Raw genomic sequence first — 20457 nt, forward strand, 5'->3', positions numbered from 1 at the left:
TGTATAGCTAATGATCAGAATATGAAATGCATTTACCTCTGTAAAGTTCAACAATTTGTTTAAACTCTTAAAAACTTAGATTCTGCATACTGTATTGTTGGGGTACTCATTTAATCTCATTAATTCTGTATAACTGGATTATGTATCAAACAATTGAGATGTTGGTTTATTTGTATTATTGATTAGTAAGCAGTAGATGTGTTACTAAATATACATATATTGATTAAGCATGCACCATTTAGTATGCATGTATGCAAAATTAACATGTAATGCTCCCATAAATGTAGCATCAATTAATATTCGCATTTACATACAGTCTTTAATTTGACCAGTTTTGAGTTTTGTATCTGTCATGTGCTTCAAAACATTGGATATGGCTAAAAATAACAAAATCTACTACCAGCCTCTATTTTTTTGAATTACATAAATGATCTAAAGATATTTACTACCATCTAGTGTCATCTTTATGGTATCACACGCAACGACTAAGAGTAAAGGAGGCTAAGGGTAAAGGAGGCCTTCAGTTTTACAATTTTCATTCAAAGATAATAATAATTTGCATCATCTTGTTAACAAATGCATGCACAGTTTTGTAAGCATGTGCGTGACCTTGAGGCTCTTTTGGTTTAAACTTAAATCAAGTCCTTTTTTTTTTTTTTTTTTAACCATGTTATATGTTGCAATAAATAAGAAAAATGGCAGGCACAGTACTTCACATAGTGCAAATAATGTAACAACTGCAGAACAAAAACTACTGCTCCAATAAATGTGCATTATAATACAATAAATATTTGAGTATATGCACTCATTCTAGATTAAAGTTCTCACATAGGACTAAGTTTATGACTTAAACCCCTTAAATCCCGTACATTGTTTTCTTTTGAATATTCATCTACACACTCTTGAAGACAGCAAAGATCACTAAAGTAATTATCCTAGCATGTGGTCCTGGGTTTCCCATTTAAATACACTGATATGCAAAGTGAAAGAGGTGTAAAGACCTGTTGGCCTGATAGCTCTTCCCATGCTATTGTCATGTATGTGTGTGAGGCAAATTCACAACCAAAGACACAAAGATAGCCATCTCAGCCACATTCAGTAACTACTGCCCATCCCAGCAGGGGCCTTAGTCAAATTCTCAATCCTAAATGGTGGCCTATTGGACAGAAAATGCACTATAAGCCATAGAATTAAATGCATCGTCCACTTCCTATGAAGCCATTTGGGATTCAACCAAAAACAAAAGTAATTTACTGCTGAGGACTTCTTTTTCTTATTATTGCCTATTATGGAAAACCGTGATTCTGAACTTTAAAATAAATCCATGTCCAAACTGGCGGTCTATATGATTCACTACAGAAAATGCAGAGGCCATACAGTGCATTTAAACAGTATGGTGCCAATTGGAACTCAGCCAGAAACAGGCCATATACACAGAGCTTAAGGTTTCTTTACAGTACGTTGAGTATCTTGGTTAATATTAACACTTTTACTTCATTAGAGAAGCAAATCCAAGTGCACGGTCATGGCCAATGCCATATTAAACTAACAAAGCTTGTAAAAACCAGCGATACACTAGGTAAATAAAGTTAATCTAGGTTCTTTTGATGTTTAAAATTGACAGGCTCAATAGCTTTTAGTGCCTGAATGAATAGTTATAGCCCAACTAGACAAAGCAGATCCATTTAGAGAAAAGTGTACCAAGGTCAAATATTTTAAGATCTTAAATACAGCTTGCCAGCAGAGTTCATAACTTTGAGACTTTGATATTCAGCCAAAAAAACAGGCTGTGTAGCTACATGTTGGGTTTCTGGCTTCATTACAATAAGTTGGGTATAAAATATTACCTTTTTAAAACACTTTTATTAACTTCATTAGAGAAGCAATCCATGTTTAATGCAAGCTGTGCTGAATATTGAGCTTAGACATATGTCTTGGTACCCCACGGCTATTGTGATACCAAAATGACAGCAAGTAATTTTTATATCGCCACATTTTGGACATTTTGAAGGAGTTTTCAATGGCTTTGCGGTGTCTGAAGAAATAATTAACCCAGCTAACCATTAAAAACAACTAGATACGCTGATATTTTATAGAGAAAACTATATACACTGTGGTCAAAAGGCTCATATTTATAGCTCCACTTTCTTTTTCAGGTTAATAATATAAGTAACACAGGGACTTCAATCAAACGGTATTCAATCAAAAAATAGGTTATGTAGCTGTATACTGAGCTAATAACATTTCATTAGAGAAGAGAAACCTGGGTACACAATAAAAGCACTAGGCCATATCAGAGAAGACATCATTTGTAGGATTATTCCATGATGATCACATAGTGTTAAAACAATCCCCGTTTTATTTGTTAATCATTTCAAAGATGTTTTGAATATTTTTCCAGTCGTTTCTGGTGTCTGAATGAACAGTAGAAGCTCAGCTAATCCTGACTGATAATGAGATAAAGCTCAGGCATGTAGAATAAACTGAAAGTCCTTACATTTAAAGGCCGTAATTATTATTATTATTTTATGTTTTGCAGTTTAAATGCATCTCTACAACCTTGCTGATGACCTTTCTGGGATTTTGAAATCGTTAAATTTACACTAAACACTTACTGACACGGAAAACGTGACAAACTAGGAACTAGTTTGTTGAGAGGGACTTCACCATTTCCACCATCTTTATTTTTTAGCTCCTTCACCGGTTTTCGACACGGCGCCTCACACCGAGAGGTCATTATATCACCATTTACGTGCTATACGAAAGTTTGGATGTTTGTCATTCACGTTTTCTGAGGAAAAGCAGTGTTATAGCGTATGTGATTTAGGTGTGCACTTATTGTTTGTGTTGCCGCTACGGAACAAAGGCGCCATGACAGGACTCACGAGGAGACTTGGCGCGCGACACAAAATGGCGGCGCGACACGAGCACGCGGAGAGGACGGGGAAATGAAACCCGAGCCAACAATGGCGGGCGAAAGCGAAAACGCGGGGACGGGAGTCGGTCTGGATCGCGGATCTCATCGGCAAAGCGTGAATGTCGTGCACGGTATCAAATCTTTAATTCAAGGACATAACAGCATGCAACGAAACTACGTTTCTTTATGGGTTCAGCAGCAGGGTTCTTACACCAGCTACACAACACAAGTGCATCAAAACAAGTGCACAATGCAGGTTTATAGTGCATTTCACACAGTGCAATAAGATGCAAGACAATAAAGTAATGCACTACAACAAAATTACACACAAAACGCAAGATATGCAATAATCATGCAGGACACACACACACACATATATATAAAGTATGGTAGGGCAGTAGACCTAGGCTATGTACACCGTTCATACATGTCAAGGTGTACATTTGTTACAATATCACCTCATAATATTTGCATAATGTTTGAAGTGAAATTAAACTATTTGTGACTTCTTCTGATCTGCATACTGAAGTCACATATGCATATCCCTTATGTCTTTCGAAGAAATATAATGCACCATGTTTTGTTTTGTAACACCATTTGTGTAGTCTATAACCAATGACTTCATTCAAATTCTTATTTAATATTTACATGAGCTGTGGATTAACTATTACAACTGTCAGCACCTTGCATTCATGTGGAGGGGGGGTGAGCATCCGATCATTATATAAATATTTGTCGACAGATCACCTGTCTAACCAATGCATGCACCGGACTAATCAGAACAAATGCAAGATAAGACAATGAAACCGTAAACCCCAAAACAGACCTTTGCTGATATCTTCTCGGCGGAAATTTGAATGTAAATGTAAATGTGTATAGGTGAAATTTCCCATGTTCAAAGAGGACAATGCACAGCAAATTTGACCATTCCAGTTTGAAAGTGTGCACACCTAAGTATACTGACTGTATGTTACATATAAAGAGTATAAGCCATACAATAGTAATATTGCTTGTAAACTAGTACACATCATTCAACAAGTCATTTGTTAGGTCATTAGAAAACGACATGTTCGTTGTCATGCATATCACCTACTACTGTATACATGTCCTTTGGGAATACTATTATCCACATCTTTGTCCTTCATGAACCAGATCAAAGGTTCAAATAAATATCCACCTGTTAATATAAGACAAGGACTGTAGCCTATACAAGTGCACACGGTCACATCCCAGCGAGCTTAGTTACACCAGTATGACCTATTCCTTCTCCTTTAATCTCATTATACATTATCTTTTCTGTGCTCCACGTGTCAACTCAGACCACATTATAATAATAGATTGGAATAGTCTAAGCGTCATTATCATGGATGAAAATAGACCTGTTAAAAGTGCAGGGTGATGAAATGCAGTCTCTGTTTCTATTCATCCATCAAAGGTATAGTACTACTCTTTCTTACACACGCTCAGAAATGTAACATGATCATTAAATTAGTAAATGTTTCTTTAATGAGGGCGGCAAACTCCTTGTCAGTCCCATCCCCCCCAAGCCTACATGTCTTATACCATAAATGGGGTTGCTTGTGTCGGGTGTGGTGTGGTGTGGTGCAGTGGGGGGTTACGGTGGACGGAAGGAGGTGGACCAAAGCATGAAGATAAAGGCAGAGGGGAGGAGCAGACTCTGAACGCTGTGGGAGGGCCAAGATCTGAAAAGTTTGCCTGCATTGCCTGATTTAATTTTTTTCAAACATGCATGTCCATGGATAGCATTTAAGTCGAATAAATAAATATGTAGCTTTAAGATAACAGTTTGCATTTGCCACAAAAGTGCATTAAGTCAGATGCAAACGCTATGCATGTTTCATCGCTGATTTTGTCTTTAACAATGTGGTTGGAAAGGGAAAAACAATTCTTTATACTTTTGCACAAATCAAACGTAATATGCAAAAGCTACAATATGATTGTCATCATAAATGTTTAAAAATGAATACAAGTTTTGTAAATATTTTAGGTGGAGACAACGTTTAAAGAAAAAAGGAGGAAAAAGTCTTTACGATTAGCCTTTCCTGGTTGGCTTTGGTCTCCCTAAAAGCGCCCTTCCCCCTTTGATTGTAACTTGATGCCCCTGGGAGCGTGTGGGTCGAGTGCAAGAGGACCCTGCTGATCCACTCATTAAATATGCATTATAATTAATGGGCAGCAAGACGACAAGGAGACCTTATAGTTCATTAACACAGTGTGATTAAAATCATACCAATGTGTAGCCTCCGATCTGGGCAACCGCCGTATATTTACGACCCCTAAGTTCAATAAACAAAGTCATTGGTTAATAAAGCTTACACGAATATTAACATAGAAAAAACTGAACTTTTTATTATACGTGAGAGCCGCATTACAGAAATTACAGAACTGAATGCAATGGAGAGGTGTTGATGAGTCAAACGTCCATAGAGGTCTACTGAACAAAGAGGTCAATGAGACAATTGACTCTGGTGTTTCAGGAGGAAATGAATCTCTAGGAGTGGACTATTCCGTGCTATGCTCCCCCAAACTCTTGAACGCCCTCAGAGGAGGGTGATTGGGTAATCAGGAGACCCATGAGACCTTCAGTGCTCACCATCTGTGCCAGACAGAAAGTAATTAGTGGGAGTAAACCTGATAAACACTCCCAAAACTGGCCAACACAGAACAGAAGGGAGGCAAGACACTGAAGGCCAAAGGCTTCTACGAATAACATAGTACGGACATGTGCAATAGATACATTTATACCAGTGTACTTACTATAGTGACTATATAAAAGGACATTCATGCCTTAATCATATTGCATGCCTATACACACTTTGGTTCTCATAACACCTTTATGATATGTAATAAATTGAAATATATCAAATTCCACCAAAATTTCCGCTTCAGCACAGTTCTAGTTTTCTACTTCATTTAACGTGGCCAGCAGAAGCTTAGGCCTTCGGCTCGGTTTCATGAAAGTTGCGGGAGACTATTTTGTTAGGTATATGGAAGACATTGTCACAGACAATGTCAAATTGTCACAGACAATTGTCAAAGACACAAACGTCGCCACGTGCTAGCCGGCTGAAGGGTTGCCAGATTGTTTACGCTTCACTGAATTCATTATAAACACGCCCAAGTCATAGTCACACTATGACTTGCAGCATCTAAAATGTTTTGTTAGCTGTGGATACTGTGTTAAGAACAATGACACATTTGTAATGCAATTCAGCTTCTGTAACGTAATATAAGAATACTAAATTCTACATATAAACAAAGTTTTAGGAGTTTATCGCTATGCAAGCCGATTACTAGCAAGCTAGCTAACTCACTGGCCTCAAACAGCAAATGAAATGAAAGTAAATGAAACAACAATTATGATATTTAATCCAGTGTCACAGCTAGGTTAGGAAGGATTATGACAAATCTTGTGCTAGCACATGCTAAGATTTGCGCTTCATCCATTTTGGAACTTCTCAGGTGGAATAGAAGAAGCACCCTGTCACAGGTCAGTGCAGCCAAACAACAGGTGTGTTTACTGGGTGATAATACAAATTCCCCTGTCAACGTTTCTGTGAAAAGTCTGCAAAATGAAAACAGTATTAACTTCAGATTTCATTTAATTTACTGTTAAATTTCACAGCTGCTACTAAAACCACCAGTTTGATATATTTCTATAGTAATTCCCCGATATTTTTTGCAGTTTACAGTATCATCACATTGGAGTTCAAAAAACAACAACACACTTATATTGATCTCTTGTTTATTGGATTTCCCTTCTATGCCACCAAATCGGTCCATTTCAAGGGACTTTGACTGACATATGTCTTATACCGCCTTCCAAATGGGACGGACCTGGGCATAAACACTGACGAAAAATGCCACCTACCTACGATTCGTTTCTTAACTGGCACACAAAAGTAGAGTACAAAGCAAAAATGAGATAACAATATGACTTGTGAAATATTGTATAATAATTAATGACACTTGTACTACAATCCAAAGCTTTTTCCACAATCCACCCATCATTAAAAGTACCATTGTCATATGGGAACACTTCCAATCTGGCGACAGTGAATGACAGCGGAGACGTTTCAGTTAATCGAGCAGCTTCTATCGGCGTTTCACAGAGGCCACGTGCGCAGAGGCCGACGCAGTGCTGGCCGGGACATGGCGTCTGTTTCCTCACACACAATGAAAACAGGAAGCACTCACTGCCTCTCTGCACAGACATGATAACCTGAAAAGCTTAGCTCCTTACTGTAAGGGGACATTTGAAATCCAACCTAAAGGTGACTGGGCAGAAATAGTGCACAGAAATAATTTTCAATAGTGTGACCTCAACTATTCTTTCACTAACATAACAGAAATAGGCCAGAATAGGATTTGTTGTTGTGTTACCTTTCTTCATTACTTAATCACAAAGAAGCTTGTTTTTTTGTGTGTGTATCTCTGAACATATGTTAAAATAATTTATGGTGAATGATAAATTGTTTAATAATGCCAAAGAAAATAAACCTCAGTGCACTTTTAACCTTAGTACAAATGGCAGGATTTATGAATAAACATGTATATGCTTTTAGGGAGCATCCCTATTACCTCTTGCAATACCAAATAGTTAGCTGGCTAGTTACATGCTAGTAAACTAGCCCAAGTTCTGCCACAGGTCATCATGAGTGAGTCTAGCTTTAGACCTCTATATTTTCAGCGATTTCTTTAACAGCTGGCGAAATGTAATGTTACCATGATTTTGTTCATTAATAACATTAGCTATGTTAGCTAGCTAGCAAGCTTAGCATGTCTCTGACTTTTGAGAAAGTCTCTGTTTTAAACAGAGAAATTTGATTTTGTGTTTCAGCCACAAAGTGTTTGAGCACTTTTTTTTTTTTTTTTTTTTTTTTTAGCATTCTATTAGAAAGAATTTTTGTTTAGGTGCATAATGCAACTAAAACATGATGAATGACATTACTGTAGATACAGTAACTTAACACATGGAGCCAGCACAAAGAGTCAGGTATCAAATTTCCTAGCTAGGTGTGAAGTGCTTGCCAAAGTTTACACACACCACATTCCAGTAAGCATTCCTGTTCTTCCAGCTGCAGACAAAGGCGCGAGTGTGCCCTGAGGCAGCTGGAAACAGTGCGAGAAAGCAGAACACCAGGACAGAACAAAAAAAAAGAAGAAGAAAGAAAAAGTTAGTGTACTTTCCCATGAATTCACCCTTGAGCCAGCCTTTCTCTACAGACAGCCAAATATAGTGCACTACTCCAAGACTTTTCTTAAATGCATGACTTCAAACTTTTAGCATGCACTAAAAGACAACTAAAAAGCACTTCCCTGGAGGTACATGACCCCCAGTTAGTCTTGTGTAGACAAACAGAGATCATTTGAATAACATGGAAAGAAGGAATGAAAGTAAAAGGAGCATCACTAAGCAAACTAGGGCAGCCTATCTAAATCCCCTTTGACTATATAATGAGAGTGCCATAAAAAAGAAGCAGGTTAATTAAATCCATTCTGACTGTGTGTTGCACCAGTTTATCAATTCATCTCCAGGGGAGGAACCTCAACCTGGAAAAGCTAGCAGGACGTGCTGCAGCTGCTAACTGATCAAGGAGTGGCACCAAAACAATGCAAAATGATAGCTCATAACCCGACGTCTAAAGATACAGTGACATGTTGTGTGCATCATAGACAAATCCGATCACAAGCTAGTATTCTTATTAAAACATCAAAGCGAGCTTTGTTTACACAGAAGGGCGAATTTGATCCATTTATTAAACTGGATTTGTAAACTGAGCGTCCACATTGCAAACAAATCAGGTTTGGTGGTCACAAATTTCTAAGATCAGATACAAGATGCATGAAACGGCTGGGTGTAAATGGAGTCTTAGTTATCTGTACCATATAGCTAGAGCTCACGCTTCTATCATAATTGTTCCTCCAGTTTTGCTTTAGCTGCTAATTACCTGATTAGCTCTCAGGCTATGAGATGGCTGGCTCCTGTATGCTCTCTGAGGAATGTCTCAAATAGCATTTTGCTAATCAGGAGCTTGGAGGTTTTTGTGTTGTGTGGTTTTTTTTTTTTTTTTGGTGATGCATCTATTTACACCCCCTCAAATAACAGGTTCCTGTAAGAACTTGTTAGTATAACTTGTTGGAATGAACTCTTACTTTAGACATTCGGGATACACCCAGTGCAGTAATGAACGGTGTGGCCTACAAAAGTCACCTGAAACAAACCTGTTATGCTGCACAGACATCTTTCCTATTCATTTAATTTGGAAACAGTTTGACAAAAGAAACAACAGCAAAAAAAAAAAAAACACCCTTTCAATCCTTTCAAGCCAAGCCATTTTTTAAAAAGCAGAAAACTGTTAGAGAAAGACACATAAAACATGTCATTTGATGGCATAAACTGAATATTCAAGGCACGGATTACCCATATCTTGCAGCATTCGATATAGATCAGCTAGAAAATGTTTAGGTTATTTAATATGGAGAAAAATATTTGAATGAGGTTTACTTTTTTTAGCTCAAATTTCTTTGCTCTTGAATGAGGTCAACATCTCATCAACAATTTCACACTATCACATAAACATGAAAAACATGAAGTTTCTTCTTCCTATGATCATCCAGACATTGAGGTGATGCATGAGACTTCCTCTTGAACATGTGACTTGTGGAATATTCCAAATGTTTCATAGGGGTTGAACGTGTCCAGGTAATAGGATTGAGTGTGAAAGGAAATGTAGAACCACTCATGGAAAAGGATGTGATCTTACACCAATTAAAAAATAACATGTTCTTTAAAAAGTAAGCATGTATAAGCAAAACACTGTTTTGGTTATTATTTTTTTTACCATTACTTTACACACATATTTATAATTGTAATATCAGTGAGACACAAATGGTAGTCCAATCATGGAATCAGCATTTGAAGCCAGGCGACTGCAGTCACATGCTGCACAAGCTGCAGAGAGAGCATCATGACTTTGAAGTAGGTCACACACTTTTCACACACGCCAGCACAGTTAGCACTAATTATTATTTTTGTGTGTGTGTGTGTGTAAAATGGTCATGAAACAGAAACTACTGCTTTACAAAAACAGAAGCATATATAACTCCTTCGTGCTACTGTAATCTAACATTCAGTGCTAATCTCTGGGCAAATCTCCATGATCTCCCATCCCGCTGTGAGGTCAGCGTATCCATGGCAACACTGCAGCTGAGAGAGAATTTGGACTGTGCTCTAATACACATACACGTGCCCTAACTGGAACACTGAACAGGATGCTGACCTGCAGTGGGCTGTGTTTCAAATCTCATGCTTTGAAAAGTAAGACATCAAACATGACAAGGTGTGCTGTTCTAGGAAAATAATCAACCGTGAGATTGTGGGTGGTGAGATTTCTTCTTCTTCTTTTTTATGCATTTGTGGGTATGTTTAATGTAGTGAAACGTCCATGTAACGATTTAGTTCCTGTTATTAGTGAATGTTATCGCAGATATAAGCTGCCATTCCCTCACTTTTTCTTGAGGTTAAAAAGAAGACAAAAATGCAACTTGTTAACGAAGAAACCCGGCAAAGGCAACACATTTTCAGCATCACCCTGGTACAATGGTAAAAATGTAAATAAATAAATAAATAAATAAAAATTATAGCCTTAAAAATATAAATACAATAAAATGTATAAAGGGAAAACAAACACTGAGTAGACTTAAAAAAAAAAAAAAAAAAAAAAAAAAGTAAATTTCATGTTTTACATACAAACAGCTAAAAATAAAAATAAATAAATAAATAAATAAATAAAATATCAAGATTTTTCTGGTGGTGTGTGATTATTACAGCATTGTTTTGTCCATGTTATTCAAGTAGTCTAGCTAAAATTGCTGTAATCTGATAATTCTGTTGTACTGGATGACATTTAATATGCTGAATTTCATTAGATAAAAAGGTGGGGGCGGGTTAAGAGGTTTAATCACATTATGTTCTTTTTGTATTTGTTGTATTTGTATTGTATTTAGTTTTTTTGTATATATTTTTTTACATTGTAATCTTTATAGTATATACACACACCTACACAATTGCTTTTACATTAACCAGTGTAAAGCTTTTTCATAATAACTACTTAGCAATTATACCACAGTACTAAAATATTAATGCTCTTTTAGTGATATGCCTGCAAAACATTTGCTGATGACATGAAGTTCTGTACAAGAAACATATGTGTCCGTAGGTTGTTTTAAACAAATTGTAAAAAATATATTGTTACGATTATATGTGAATATAGAATTTGTAAATCCTTAAATCCCACCCAGTCCTGTTTCCTTCCCATATTGGACTTTTGGCCTGCATTCAAAAAATGCCACTGGATTCTATAGGCTGAATCTAACAGAGGGGGCGTGGTTTATACGCCATACCTCCCCATACACAATCCCCTCCCCTTGTATGAATATTAATGAACTGGGAAAAGCGCCCAACCCCCTCTGCAGAGCTCCTGGTGCAGAGGAGAGCTTTTTATAGAGGTGGTAGTTTTTTTAATAGAACCGAGAGAACCCATTTCTCACAGGATCGTGCTGAGACACACGCTTAATCAGAGCGCACGCACGCGCACACACTATATATATATATATATATAAAAAGCATAGCACTGTAGCAAACAGCGTCACTACACTAAATAGTACACCATACTGTGTATAGTACACTAGTGTACACAGTATACATTTTTACCACATAGTATGGTGACGTATTATTCTAAAGTACTCTAGTATACTCTTTTGGATAATGTCCATGTTCAGCATGTTCTGAAGTCCTCTCTCTCCCTCTTAGACATGTGAGGCGTTGAATTAGTGTCTGTGTTTGGCGCCATCTACTGGACAAAATAACGAACTGAACACCATTACACAACCCACTCCTGGCCCTTAGCAGGTTCTTGTAACAAATATTTTAAAATAAATATGAATAAATATTGACTACAGCTGAGGAGCACTTCTGTGGTCTAATATGGCTGGAAGCCAGCATAATTAAGCTCCTGCTATAATACATCTCTTGTATATTTAATCATTTAGTGGACGCTTTTATACAGTCCAACCATAAAGCTGATTCAGTCCTTTAACTGAGCAGTTGAAGGCTAGGGGTTGAGACGGCAGCGATCCGGTCCCCAGTATCCGTATCAGACTGATACCAGGAAAAATGGAAAAAAAAAATGGTGGGTCGAATATCGGAGGAAACGTATATCAGATCGTAATAAACGGCAAAGACTGGAATGTGTAAAACGTTCACATATAAAGAGTCTCTTTTTTTCTTGTGTTAGGACTGATTTTATTATACTTTATTAGATTTACAATGTAAGTGATTTTTGTGTTCGCAACACTTTTACTGTGAAGTGCTCCAATGGAAAAAAAAAAACCCCAACATTTAAAGCTTAGTAGTTTTTAAAGAAAACAATATCAGATGGTTATCAGTATTGGCTGATACTCAAAGTTAAATTGTTATCAGTATTGGAAAATAAAGCTGGTATCACGCCATGTCTCGTTAGGGGCTTGGCTTTACGAGTCCTCGGATTTGAACACGACCTTCCAGTCACTAGCACACAACCACGAGGCACCTCTGATGTAAACCAGCCGAGCACACAGATCAAACTCGCAAAAACAACTGAGATTTAAAGAGGGTTTTTCACATGACGCAATACCACGAAATATAGACCTGATTCTATATCAGTACACCGATTCTTTGATACTTTTTGAAGACTATACGCTGGCAGTGAAAATTTGTTTCGAACGCTCTGTCTTCAAAACACTTTTGGTCCGATTTTAAGAAGCGAGTTCAGAAATTTAAATCCTGTAGAACGAGAAAATCCGAGTAAGAAATAAATATAAATGAACTGAGAAATGTGACTTGAATAGGTCTTCGAATACAAAGATTTAGGGATCTGATGAAACACTTGTTTAGCTTTTTAACTCGATTGCTAATCGTGAGTAAATTAAAAGTCTAAGTACTAAAGCGTACAAAGTCTTTTGACAGATTTTTGACATTCCAGAAGCACCTAGACATTCCCCACTCATTAAAACTTGTAGATTCTTTTTCCCATTAACTCCCACTCAATGTTACTATTAGCATCCAAATTGAAAACATCCCCAACCCTACACACCCTGCTCTCACATGGCCTGCATTTGCATACTGGAACACGACTGGCTTTTATATTATATTATGTAATAACTCTCCCCTGGTAGAATTGCCCAGGCAAATCATCACTCTAGAACCCATCTACATACTCAAACACCTGTACATGTCCCTAAAATATTTTTTTAATAATAACTTGTTTAATAAACTTTCAGATGACTCAAAATCCAGTCCATTATCTATCCTTGCTCCTATAGCATTCTGAATTACTCTAAGTATACAAAAAAACAAAACACAAATAGCCAGTTAGTCTGAAAAATCAATAGATTTAATGAAACTTCCATTGAGTGCTCGAGTGTTTTGCCAGATTACACACCGCAGAAGAGCCTTCTGGTCCCTGAACACAGGACAAACAGCAGGGACAAAAGCAAACTAAAAATCAAATGTGTAAACAGAAACTAACAGCTGAGTGCCTTTATAAACACTGCCAGATTAAAGAATACGTAAGTGTGCAGTTAACAACTACTTAACTGGATGCTTTGATTTGTTACACCGATACTACATGAAGTCTTCATTACATAATATTAAACCACAAGTTATGATGAGACTCTTATGTAACCTTCGAACTCTTTAATAAACCCTTGTGGTGTGCTTAAACCGTGTGTCTCCCTAAATGTGTGTATGTATATATTTGTGCGCGTGTGTGTTTTAAAGGGCACCCAACCCCTTGCTGGAAAGCCTGCACTCAGAGACAGGCGCTGCTGAGAGATTTCAGTTTGTGGCAGATGTTAATTACAGCACAGACGCTCGACACACGGAATGCACACACTCCCCCGGAACGATGCTTCTCATTTCCCCAGGGACAAACTGTAAAACAGGAAAAACACAACCTCCATCACGATCCTCAGAGAGTCATTTAGGGCTACACAATCGATCACTTCGTTAATGTATTAGTGTGCTTAACTAAGAAATACAATTGGATCATTTTGAACACGGGATTTAATTACTAACTCTAGTACATCTATTCACAAACGAGAGCTTCTCGCTAAATCAATCGATGTCTGATCGTTATCGACGAGCTTTCTGCGATAAGCAGGAATATCGAGCATCGGCTGGTTTTTTTCCCCCTTTACAAACGTTCGTCTTTTTTTTTTGTTTCAGAGCAGGGTGAACGGACTAAAAGTGCGTCGGGCTTTTGCGACGGAGTATCGCTAATCGTTCTGTTGACGATTACGAGCTGAAGCCGAGTGCGTATTAAAAGAACGGCTTGAGAGGGTGTCAAATTCACCCATCGGGTCAAGCTGATCTTCTGAACCAATTAGAGCATGACGCGCACACATCAATGATGCAGCTCTCCTCACACTTACATAACTAAACCCTGACAGAGAGTGAATTTGGCCTTGACTTAAGAGTTTAAGTCGAAGTAAATCAACTGTCCACGATGTTCCTTAACCAGGGGCAAGTTTGTCGTCTCAGGGTTTTCTTTCTGGCGTTCAAAACGTGTGCGAGCACTAAGAAGGAGGCAGGAGACGGCCTTACTTGTTGAAGGAGCTGTCCTGCAGGTTCAGCACTAGATTTTCTGCATTCAGGTACACTTTGTTCTGCGAGGTCGCCACCTGCAAAACACACAAGTGCAAGATTGTTTCACCTCGATACATCCGGATTGAACTGCTAAAACGTCTGTACGAGCCTCAATCCGGCATCGTAAACGTCGACGAGGTTAGAAGTTCGCATCTCACCGTCTTGGCGATGTTCTGGGCGGCTCGGATGCGCCTCAGTTTAAGGTAGCCAGGGTTTTTTGTTACGGCTTCACCCAGCTGGAATACACAAAACACACACACACAATAAAGACCTCATCCTCAATTTCTGTCCCCGTCAGCAGAGAACACATGAGGGGGAAAAAAAAAAGAAAAAAAGAGGAGGACAAAAGCTGCAAAATAAACGACTGCTTAGCTCCTGCAAACACCAACCTTGGGGAAAAATGCTTACTGTGCATTACAAACTGTACAGTATTGCTGAGAGCTTTTCTATACGCACCTGCAGGAGGGCAAAACCCCCCAAAAAAACAACGTCTTATATACGCTACAACTGTCGACAGGATTTGGAACGATGTTACTGATTAATAACAAAAATCTCATAGGGACGGTCGTGCAAACTGTCGGTACTGTATCAGCAAATTGTACACAAAATCTACAGAGGAATATTTTATTATTAAACATCTTGATGATAAAAAAAAAAAAAAAAAGATTTACAGACATATTTTTCACGTCCGGATCAAGGAAATAAAATAAGGATTGTATATAGTAAGACTAACAGGAAAAACACTAGACCAGAATAACCTTCTGAACACAGCAGCAATTATGTTAATAATACATAATTATTTTAGGGGTGGAGGGAGGGGTGTGTGTGTGTGTGTGTGTGTGTGAGAGAGAGAAAAGACATGAAAAGTGGAATGTACCAGTTTAGCAGCCTGAGCTTCTCCCTCAGCCTGGATGATCTTCTGCCTCTGGTCCTGCTTGGCCTTCTCTACGTAAAACTGAGCTCTCTGGGCCTCCTGCTGGGCTGAACGCCAGCAAAGGACAAATCGTGTGTGAGATTATTCATGAAATCCGAAAGCAATAAACACAGTGGACAGTATGAAAGTGTGCTAGAAGTGTGCACGATGAGCATCACTGGTCTGTGGTAATGAAGGTAAGGAGCCTACATGGAAACATGTGATGATGGTGCTTCCTAGTGGATGACTGGTGTAAGAACACAGGAATAAATACTTCATATTTCTGCATAAAATACATTGTAAAAGCAGGAATGCATAATTTATGTACGGCAATGTATAATAAACATTAAACCCAGTATAGCTCGTAAGGCCATGTTGTCCTGTAAAGGGATGCTTTTTTAAAATTTTTTGTATAAAGACAAGGGTTATGTTGCATTTGCGTCAGGAGAGAGAATTCGGGAGGATGCGAAAACCTCCTGTTTTTCTGGCTTAAGCGGATGGTGCAATTTATCAGTTATAAAATGAAATAAAAGATTTTTATTAGAACTGATACGGATTATTAGCATGTTTATGCATCCAATAACCGATATGCAGAACTGATATTTATCTGTTTTACTTCTGTTTTTGACACAGTGATAACGACACCACTGAACTGAACAAACCGTTTTATTTATATCAATTTTGTCATTCACTTCCTTCTTGCATACAATATTACTTCTACACCAATACACAGAGGGATCTGAAAGCGTGCAAAAAATAAAGTCCACTGTTATTAAAATGTCTTTTTTTTTTTTTTAATAAAAGCTTCGATGAGGTAAACAGATTACGTGACTGAGTTTGTCTCCATTTTCTAGCACCAAGAGGCTTAAACTACATATCAAGCGTTTATGTAACATCTCATTTGTACGTTAATGGCTGTTATGGTGGTCCTACGCGCAATTCTCAAAACGCCCATAAGATGGCGCCATTTATCGGTTTAACAGATATTATAAAACCAACAACCGATTATGGGAAAAATGCTTAAATATCGGGAAAAATATCGGTACAACCGATTATCGGTCGATCTCAAACACTAACTGGAAGTAAAATCCTTTGATTTTGAGTTCAGCTAGGTTCAGTAACTGGTTTAAAACCTCTATAGCTATAGTTCCACATAACTACACCGTTTTTGAATCTTCAAAACAATACTTCCATTGAGGACCAAACCATGAAAAGATGACTTAAAACAATTACCATGAGCAGTAAAATCACTGTTCCTTACCGACTTGCTTGGACTCTACAGCAGCTGTATACTCCTTGCTGAAGCTGAGCTCTGTAATGGCCACATCATCCAGAATGATGTTAAAGTCTTTAGCCCTCTCGATCAGCTCCCTCCTGATCAGCAGAGACACCTAGACACCACGTTAGGACAATAAAAGACGACACAGATGGATGTTTTTCTGAGCTAAAATAAATCCAATAACTACATTCAAAGCAAAATACTGTCATCGTCGCACAAATTTTTTTGTAATGCACGTTGGTGGGTGTGGCTTGGTAGAGTACCTGAGCTCTCTGTGTGATGAGCTGTGAGGCATTAAACTTGGCTACGACGCTCTTCAGGACCTCGTTGACGATGGAGGGCAGCACCCGCTCGTCGTAGTCCTGGCCCAGGTGCTGGTAGAGGAAGGGCAGGTTGGAGGCCACGGGCCGAGACAGCACACGCAGGGCGATGTGCACCATCTGAAGATCTGTGAGTGGACAGAGACATCACTAATGAAACAAAAAGTCAACAAAAACTGCACGGCCAAAAAGCCAAATTTGCACCCGCTAACATAAAGGGTGCAGATAATTACTTTTCATATCACAAATATACCTTTGCTTCCTGTGAGGGATGAAATCTTGCGAGGTCTGGCACGGATGTCATAAATGATTGGATACTGCAACCATGGTATCCTGGTAATAGTAATAAAATAAAAAGCTTTTCACCAAATTGAATTCATTTGTGTTTCTTGCATTCTCGTAGCAACACGTATCCCACAGATATTAAACACTTCCCAAACTGCGAAAACTAAACAAACGGATGCTTTATAAGAAATACTAACTGAACCGGTCTTTGTGGAATCTTTATAAAAATGATAAATATGAACCTGCAGCCCAGTGGAGCGTCTGAATATGAACAGGAGTGAGAATATGAACCTGAAATGCAGCCCCTCTGCCAGCACTGTGTCCATCTGCATGCCGCCGATTCTGTTGAAGATGATGGCCCTCTGTCCACCTTCCACTGTGAGAACAATCAGACGGCTGTCAGCGGACAGACATGCGGACGATGGCACGCAAACAAGTTCTTTATGCATGCAGATATCTGTACACCTGCACTGATAAAGTCTTATAGTCAGATTAGTATCACAGAGACTAATATCCTAACAATAAGAGATGAGTCTATATTGTGTAGCTGTGTTACCTGTGTATGTAGCTTCTTTAACGCCGTAAGCCAGCGCTCCTGCACCGATGAGCAGTTTAAGGCCGATGCCGGCGCCTCTCGGACTGCCAGCGGACATCCGGCCTGCGATCTGCCTGAGCTGCTGCAGAAAACCCTGAGCGAGGAAAACATTCAGAGGGTTTTAACACACAGGTTTTAGTGCTTTCCTGAAGAAAAGAACAGGATATGATACATATGATATGATATGATATGATATGATATATGATATGACAATCACGCACGGCTTTCCGTTTGTTAATGCGCACGTCTGGATCTTCACTCATGTAAACAATTCTTTTATCCAAATGCTTATAAAGTTGCATCGCATTTGCCACCTAATCTTCAAACTGCTCTGTTTCACTTGAAATACTTCTACTTTGGGTCAGTTCTGATGTCCGAACCCTAAGGTCGCGCTCACATACGAAGCATTCTAGTCCATTCAGAACCCTGGTGTGTTCTCCTACTCTGTACGGTTCTTTACACAGGTGATAACATATCGATCTGTCTCAGGTGGGGACCAAAACAACCGGTTCGAGAGCATCTGAGCGAGGTGTACTCCACCCACTTCCAAGTGAACTCTAGCACAGTTCGAAAGCGATTCGATTCTGAATCGACTCGATGGCAGAAAGTGAAAGAAACCTGCCATGGGTTTTGGGTTGCAGCATTTTAGTATTATTTTTTTGTAGATGCGAGCTACTAAACTGAGCCACGAGGCACAACTGCGCCAAAGGACAGTAGAGCTGCCATGAGTTCTGGATATTTAGACTGACAAAAAGAGAAAAACTCTGGATACGATACACAAAATGTCTTAAACTAGTTAACTATAAACTAGAGTGCCAGACCTGTGATCTCCGTGCTCGGGCGTTTCGGCAAACCATTCCCGAAAGCTTGCTAACATTTTTTTTTTTTTTTGCAGTATTTCTAGCCAATAAACGGGGAACCCACGTGACGTAGATATAAGTTTTAAATGTTAATTTTAACGGTTTGTTCCTGTGTGCTCACGCGCTGAGAGGTCAATACACCGCACACCCTGTGCTCTTATTAGCATAACTAGCTAATGTACCAGTATACGCAGTTATCCTCACGTGTGACTCACTTATACATTAATGTCATGGCGTCAATTACGTTTTGAGATGAATTACACGTGTATGTTTGCGAAATTATTACATTTTATATTAGTATAAATATATACACACGCAATATGAACGCAATATCTCGGCTAAGCTTCCAGCTAGCCAACATCTAAGGACACGTTCAAGCAGAAATGATGAATAAATCAAACCACGCATCACAGACACACAAATAAACAGTACATAAACGTTTTTAAAACGTACATAAATAAAAAAAAAATTAAACGTTTTTAATTTAAACGTAACTTACTCCAGGCTCGTTCCCAGCCATGCTGCGTCTTCTCCTGCTCTCAACCTGACACTCCAAGGTCACGAGAAAGCACTTCCGGTCCAACCGAGATGCACGACGGGAGATGTAGTATCACCGAAAGATTTAACGATAGTAATGAAACTGGTGTCTGTAAATCAGTATAACGATGTAAAGTGAAGCCATAAAAAACCCGTAAAGTAACATACAGTAATACGTGAATAAGTTTAGTCTTAATACAGAGACATATTGGAAAGGACTCTGAAATATAGTTCCCAGAATGAGAGTTTACACTCACCTGCTACTTTATTTTCACCTGTCGAGTTTTGGTGAACCTGTAGCCTCAGATTCTTGTTCTTGGCTGGCAGGATGTAGTCTTCTGCAGCTGTATCCCATGTACATCAAGGTTCAGACATGGTGTATGTTCGGAGATGCTTTTCTGCTCAGCGCAGTTGTAAAGAGTGGTTATTTGAGTTACCGTAGCCCTCCTGTCAGCTCAATCCAGTCTGTCTGTTCTCCCCTGACCTTTCTCATCAACATGGTGTTGATCATCTGCTTGCAGATTTGATGTTTTTTGCTCTGCTGTATGTAAACTCCAAAGAATATTGTACATGGAAATCCCAGATTGGCAGTGTCCGATATACTCAATCCAACCAAGCAACCATATCACCGTAAAAAATCACTGAAATCCCCCCTCTGATGTTTGTTGTGAACATTAACTCTTGACCTGTATCTGTATGATTTTATGCATTTCGCTGCTCCCACATGATTGGCTGATTGGATAATTGCATGAATGAACAGGTTTACGGGTGCTCCTGATAAAGTGGTCAGCGACAGTATCTAGTTTATATCATTTATATACTATATTGTTCTTAACTGTGCTATTTAATCGTTCTACGGTAGCACATAATACGTGTTCTACAGAATACATCGTATTTGTTGTGTCACAAACGTTTATCCAGCAAACCAGAAATTCGTTAATATTAAGAAACAAACAAACAGAAATACAGCTAAATGTTTAGTCATAACTGAACATATATAGTGCCTATGGTCCATAAACTCACCCATACCTAAAAAGATCA

The 20457-nt window shown here is 38.6% G+C and overlaps 1 protein-coding gene across 1 annotated transcript; it reads right to left on the reverse strand.

The window, feature by feature from the left end:
• Positions 1–13352: 13352 nt before the first annotated feature.
• phb2a (prohibitin 2a) lies at positions 13353–19482 on the reverse strand. Its single transcript, XM_053651903.1, has 10 exons — positions 19379–19482; positions 17981–18113; positions 17716–17800; positions 17393–17472; positions 17083–17267; positions 16802–16931; positions 15505–15608; positions 14786–14863; positions 14586–14662; positions 13353–13913 (listed from the first exon to the last, which is right to left on the reverse strand). The coding sequence occupies exons 1-10, from the start codon at positions 19397–19399 to the stop codon at positions 13895–13897; spliced, it is 912 nt and encodes a 303-aa protein (XP_053507878.1). The 5' UTR covers positions 19400–19482; the 3' UTR covers positions 13353–13894.
• Positions 19483–20457: the final 975 nt, after the last annotated feature.

The sequence above is a fragment of the Ictalurus furcatus genome, chromosome 20 (assembly GCF_023375685.1).
Source record: "Ictalurus furcatus strain D&B chromosome 20, Billie_1.0, whole genome shotgun sequence".
Classification (NCBI taxonomy): domain Eukaryota; kingdom Metazoa; phylum Chordata; class Actinopteri; order Siluriformes; family Ictaluridae; genus Ictalurus; species Ictalurus furcatus.

Excerpts from the sequence above, each read along its gene's own strand:
- phb2a (XM_053651903.1), bottom strand. The coding sequence starts at position 19,399 with ATGGCTGGGAACGAGCCTGGA. Across the intron at positions 17,268-17,392 it reads ATCCCTCACAGGAAGCAAAG|ATCTTCAGATGGTGCACATC; the intron begins GTATATTTGTGA and ends GTCCACTCACAG. Across the intron at positions 14,864-15,504 it reads AAGCTCAGGCTGCTAAACTG|CTGGGTGAAGCCGTAACAAA; the intron begins GTACATTCCACT and ends TGTGTATTCCAG.